This window comes from Arachis duranensis, chromosome 2 (assembly GCF_000817695.3).
Source record: "Arachis duranensis cultivar V14167 chromosome 2, aradu.V14167.gnm2.J7QH, whole genome shotgun sequence".
Lineage (NCBI taxonomy): Eukaryota > Viridiplantae > Streptophyta > Magnoliopsida > Fabales > Fabaceae > Arachis > Arachis duranensis.
This window is the reverse complement of record NC_029773.3, coordinates 43,165,031-43,171,507: the sequence shown is the minus strand read 5'-3', so window position 1 is coordinate 43,171,507 and position 6,477 is coordinate 43,165,031. Positions and strand designations below refer to the sequence as shown.

At 38.7% G+C, this 6,477-nt stretch overlaps 1 protein-coding gene across 1 annotated transcript; it reads left to right on the top strand.

The window, feature by feature from the left end:
• Positions 1-3,910: 3,910 nt before the first annotated feature.
• On the top strand, positions 3,911-4,533 carry LOC107474263 (uncharacterized). Its single transcript, XM_016093867.1, has 2 exons — positions 3,911-4,014; positions 4,104-4,533. The coding sequence occupies exons 1-2, from the start codon at positions 3,911-3,913 to the stop codon at positions 4,531-4,533; spliced, it is 534 nt and encodes a 177-aa protein (XP_015949353.1).
• Positions 4,534-6,477: the final 1,944 nt, after the last annotated feature.

Here is a 6,477-nt window from a genome sequence, read left to right as displayed (position 1 = left end):
AGTGCCCAAGAAGACCCCAATCAACATCTAACCACTTTCCTGAGAATATGTGACACAGTGAAGTCTAATGGAGTCCATCCGGATGTCTATAGGCTGCTTTTGTTCCCTTTTTCACTCAGGGACAAAGCATCTAAGTGGCTGGAATCCTTTCCGAAGGAGAGCTTAACCAATTGGGAAGATGTGGTGAACAAGTTTTTGGCAAGATTCTACCCTCCTCAAAGAATTAACAGGCTAATAGCTGAAGTGCAAACTTTCAGGTAACAAGATGGCGAAACTCGCTATGAGGCTTGGGAGAGGTTTAAGGACTTAACAAGAAGATGCCCACCAGACATGTTCAATGAATGGGTTCAACTTCACATTTTCTATGAAGGTCTTTCTTATGAGTCAAAGAAGGTTGTAGGCCATTCATCAGGGGGCTCTCTAAATAAGAAGAAAACCATTGAAGAAGCCATAGATGTCATTGAGACGGTAGTTGAGAATGACTACTTCTATGCTTCTGAAAGAAGCAACACTCAAGGAGTAATGGAGCTGAATCACATGGATGCATTACTAGCTCAAAATAAGATAATCACCAAGCAGTTAGCAGATCTCACCAAGAAGGTAGAAGAAAACCAAGTTGCAGCAGTCATCACTTCATCACCAGCTCAAGAAGGAGTGAATATAGGAGAAGAAGGTGACTGGGAACAAGCCAATTATGTTGGGAACTCACCCAGACAAATCCATGATCCATACTCCAAAACTTACAATTCTGGATGGGGAAATCACCGTAACTTTGGGTGGGGAAATGAGCAAGACCAAGGCCAAGACCAGAGATGCACAACCACAATCCCAACAACAATGCAACTCACCAACATACCTCACAGAGATCCTATCAACACCCACCTAACCACCCTTCTTAACCACCATCACTAATCGAGGATAGACTTTCCAAAATTGAGACTCTACTTGAAGACATATGTAGAGAAGTCCAAGACAACAAGGTGTTTAAGGATGAAGTGCGAGCCAATATCAAAAACCAAGGGGAAACCATCAAGAGGCTGGAGTCCCAAGTAGGGTATCTATCTCAACAATTTCCCAAACCCACTAATGGTTTTCCAAGTGACACAGAGAAGAACCCAAGAGGAGAAACAAAGAAAGTAAGGTGGGAAGAATGCAAGATGATCACCACAAGTGATGAGATGAGTGTGGAGGAAGTGGACACACAAACAGAACACCTCCAAGACAGTCCAAAGGAAAATCATGAAGACAGAAACCATGCACCGCAACCCACACATAGGGAGGAGCTAAAGAAAGAGGAGATCCTGAACCCATATGCACCATTTTCCCAAAGGCTCAAAGGTGGTGTAGCAAGGAGAATGTATTCAAGATTCCTCGATATGTTTTGCATCTCTTGAGGTAAATATACCATTCATTAAGGCCCTCCAGTAAATGCACTTTTACATCAAATATATAAAGGAGCTGCTGACCAAAAAAAGTTCATTAAAGGGTGGACAAACAATAAAGATGAACAGGGAGTGCAGTCCTCTCATTCAAATAGAGCCACCCACAAAGAAGAAAGATCCAGGGAGTTTCAATATTCCCTGTGCTATAGGAGAGATAATGTTTGATAAAGGACTCTGTGACCTGGGAGCAAGTATCAACTTAATGCCGTTGTCCCTCATGAAAAAGCTTCAAATCAATGAGCTAACACCCACAGACGTAATCATCAAACTGGCTGATAAAACTCAAAAACAGGCAATAGGAGTGGTTGAGAATGTGTTAGTGAAGGTTGGGAACTACTTCTTCCCCACAGACTTTGTTATCCTGGAAATGGAAGAGAACCCCATTCACCCCATCATTCTGGGAAGGCTATTCTTAGCCACAGCTAGGGCGCTTATAGATGTGGAGCGAGGAGAGCTAGTATTGAGAATACACGATGAACAGCTCACCTTCAATATTTTCAAACCCTCACAAGAAGCAGATCATGATAACAAAGAGCTGATGGAAGAGCCAAACAAGGGAGCACAGGCACCACACCTAAGAACTCCTATGGTTAACAACCAATGTGATCAGAAGAGCAACAGCCAAGTGTAATCCAAAAAGAACCAGACCCACCAGAGCCATATGAGACAAGCAACAAAATCTTCCTCAAAGAGAAAATCACAAATATTAAAGTGACATCAAGGGACACAAGGAAAAAGGCCCCAAGGGGATGGAAAAATAAGAAGATCCCTACAGAAGGTTTCTCTTCAGGAGATGAAGTGGTCTCTGCTTACTTCCCATCTATACCACCTCATCTCCCCACCATTCCATCTCAACTGCTCCAGTGTACACCATCAATAAAATCTTGTCCTTAGAACATGTGGAGCTTCTTAACAAAGCCAACGAAAACAGATTCACTGCAAGGGGGGAAGACTTGAAGCACTACCAACCACCCTGACAAAGGCCAAACATCAAGCTAATGACGCTAAAGAAGTGCTTCATGGGAGGCAACCCATGTTCTATACCCTCTCTCTTTAATCTCTAATAGTAGTAATAAAGCAAAGTTCATAGATTCTAAATTAACTTCGACAAACAATATAAGAATCCCTACATGTAGCATATAGTACATGATAAGTTTGGTATTCAAGGCACACCAATAAGGCTTGAACACACTTCATGATATGAGATTCTGTTCGAATCTTGTTACACCATATGATCACAAACAAGTTTGGTGTTACCAATATTGCATGCATCGGAAATTAATTGGTTGGTTGATTTTCATTCATGAAAAGTATTTAGTATTTTTTAAAAAAAAAGAAAAGGATTCAACAGCAGCTATTTCATACTTTAATTTTTTTTCCCACCAAAAATTCAATTGACTTTTTGCATTCCCTTTTGTCTTGTATAGAAAATCAAAAAGGGTATTGGTGGTACTTGATAGGACAATCAAAGAAGGGAGATTCGGCCACTATACCAAGTAGACTACACACTTGGCTTCAAGGGGAGTATCTTGGGAAGTGTTGTCATGCAAGATTGGGAGTTGGATAGCCTTGGAGACCGAACCAATACCCTCATAAAAGAGATGATCCTTGTGCTCATCCAATGCCAAGCCCCAACCGTCCATCACTAAGCAACACCATCAATCCACACCCTTCAAACACCCATGATCTTTCTATATAAATGATCCCCATTCTACAACCTCTCCATACGCAATCATCACTCCCATCCATCTCTCTTCCTTCTCTCCAACACACACACTTCATCCTCCACCAAAAGTTCCATACACACTTTTCTAGCCACGTCTTGTGAGCCGCAAACATATCAACCATCACTCATGGCATCGTCGAGCTCTAAGAGGAGAAGAGGGAAGGAACCTATGGGGCAGCTTCCTTTCGATACCGGGAGATTCAAGACCGCCTTCTATGAGCTCCAATATGAACGAATCAAAAACAAGAAAATATTTCCCGAGTTGACATTCCAGTTCAACGAGGATAAGTGCCCAAAGATTAGAGAGAAGATTGCACAGAGGGGTTGGCAAAAGCTCACGAATTCAGAGACAAAGATAAATACAAACCTCATCAAGGAGTTCTATGCAAATGTGGCGAGAGAAGATAGTACGAGGGGCCCTACCTTCAAAAGCTACGTGAGAGGAATAGAGGTGGATTTCAGCCCCAATGCTATAACAAGGACTCTTCAGCTGAAATCGCCACATTTTGATGAGCTCAGTTATCAAGTAAGAATAAGCAATGCCCCCGACGAAGATGAACTTGAAGAAATAGTGAATGATATATGTGTGATAGGATCTGATTAGGAAAGATATTCGGATAAGAGGTCGCGGTTCATTAGGAGAGGAGACCTCATCCCGAAAGCCAAGGGGTGGTTTGAGCTTGAAAGAAGGTCTATCCTTCCGGCCACAAATAATTCTGAGGTCAATATTGCTCGAGCTACCATGGTACATTGCTTAGTACAGTGTGGGGACATCAATGTGCACGAAATCATAGCTGAAGGGATCCAGGATTCAGCCGAGAAGAATGATCCGGGTGCTAGACTTTGGTATCCCAGCACCATCCTTTGATTATGCATGAAAGCCAAGGTGGTATTCGAAGATAACAATCCACAGTGGGTAAATCCTGGGAGATTAGTTACCCTCCAGCGCAACAACAAAGAAGACCTCAGATAGGGAAAAGAACTGCACAAGAAGAGCCTCACCAAGAAGAACCTCACCAAGAAGAACTTCACCAAGAAAAACCCCAACAAACAGGGTACCAGCAAGAAGGGCAATATGATCCAACCAACATAAATCTGTTTCACATTCAAGGAGCCATTGAGGATTTGCCAAGGAGATATATGGAGGGACAAGAACAACAACTGCATGTTCAATCTCAAAGGATAGATCGTCAAGAAGAACTACTTTCTGGTTGGATGGATCAACAAAGAGAGTGGCAGAAACAGCAAATGGAGTTGCAACAGGAGCATTACTCCCAGCTCACCCAAGCCATCAATCAAGTGACTGAAAGGCAAGAGAGCCAAGACAAACACCTTCAAGAACTCAACCAACGCCAGATAGCCTAAATGAAAGTATTCAACGAATTCAGTGTACTTAACGAAGGAAGGCAACTGCATCCGGAAGAATTTAGCACAAACACTCAGGCCAAGTTAACTTATATGACTGGGCATATGCATAACTTGCACCCTGCCATTCCAAGTTATGAGGCAGTCCGCAAGGACTTAACAGAACAAGAAGAGGAAAAGGTGAAACAGCAAAAGGAAGCATTAACGAAGAAGATGGATGATGCTGGTTTCTGGAAAAATCTGATCGGGAAGCGCAAAGGAAATGGGGACTCAAGCAATCAAGGAGGACCCCAAGACAAAGGGACATGAGCATACCAATAAGTGAAAGGTGGTGGAGTTCCTTCTTAGTCTTATCTCTTTCAAACTTTAAATAAGGAAAATCATGTATGAAATAGAACATGCTTTCATAGTAGTTTAGGAATCTTCAATTATGTCTTTAAAATTTTGGTGCTTACGTCCATGCTCACTAGTCTAATGTCCCTAGTTTTCACCTTATTTACTTGTATGCTTGTCCTTTAAGTCAGTTCATATACACCCAACTATTGTTCATAGCTTTTTTAAACTCAGATTTCTTCCATTTTATTTTTACACATTTTTATTAATCTTAGAGAAACTTTAATCTAGTTGGAATTGAAATCAGCAGCATACTAGCTGTCATTGATTCCAATATTCAAACTGGTCAATTCAGCAGATAATGTTGTGTCTTGTGTGGCTTTGAGGGAAAAAATTAAAAAAATAAACTAAATAAGATGATGGGAATTTGAGTTGTGACATTATAGAAAAAATGATATTTTAGTGCCCCACTTTAATCTTATCCATGGTGGTAATTACTTAATGGTCAATTCATTTGAATTTGTCTTTATAACAATTGCAATAAAAATTTCAATGTTGTGAAGATTCCTAGTTAGTTCTCCCTTTAATCTTTTCCTTAAACATCATTTATGTTTAAATATGGAAGAACCTAACGATTTTTCTTAAAGGTCTCAAATTCAAGCACAATAGTCCGTTTTATTTTTTGATTAGTAAGATTTTCTGATAAAGGCAAAATAAAAGCATACTCATAAAATTCGTGTAACAAAAGAGAAATTAAAGAATTAATCTCTTAGAAAATAGAAAGGAAAGAAATTTAGAATAGAATCATGAATATTTCACAATTGGATATTATTTTTGGTTAAATTGCCTCAAACATTACAAGGAATTTATTTTCAAGAAAATCAACTGAAAATTTATAAATACAAATAATAAGAGACACATGACTAATAAGTCCAAAAATTTAGACATTTAACAAATAAAGATAGATTTTATCTTATTTTATTGAAGGTGGATGAGGCCAAAGGTCACAAGCATATCCTTTTTTTTCATATTACACTTTAATACTTTAATTATTTATAAAAAAATATAAAATAATAATAACTTTAATATGTAGGCTAGTTAAAGTCTAAAAAATAAAGACAAGTTTGTTATAATAATAATAATAATAATAATAATAATAATAATAATAATAATATTTGTCCTTTGGAGAAAAGGTAAATGGTCATGGTGAAAGAATCTGGATGAGGTGGGTTTAGGTTTGGTCAAAATCTGGAGACTGTTGTTATGTCTCTCCATTTATTTGAATAGAATTTATGGCAATCAATTCATGCATATTTCAAATTTGAAACAATAATGTGTCACCTTCCTTAATAGGTTTGAGAGTGACAGGGCCACTGAACCAAACTCAAATTTTTCATTCCAATATCCAACTAATTCTATGGTTGTGAACTTTATATTTATAGGTTGTGTATAATAATTAATCACCTTATAATTTCTCTTATACAGGAAATTCATACATTTCCAACTAATTCTAACCAGAGTCTCTTATTTTATGGTTGTGAACTTTATATTTATAGGTTGTGTATAATAATTAATCACCTTATAATTTCTCTTATACAGGAAATTCATACA

Excerpts from the sequence above, each read along its gene's own strand:
- LOC107474263 (XM_016093867.1), top strand. The coding sequence starts at position 3,911 with ATGGTACATTGCTTAGTACAGTGTGGGGACATCAATGTGCACGAAATC. Across the intron at positions 4,015-4,103 it reads GATCCGGGTGCTAGACTTTG|TTACCCTCCAGCGCAACAAC; the intron begins GTATCCCAGCAC and ends CTGGGAGATTAG.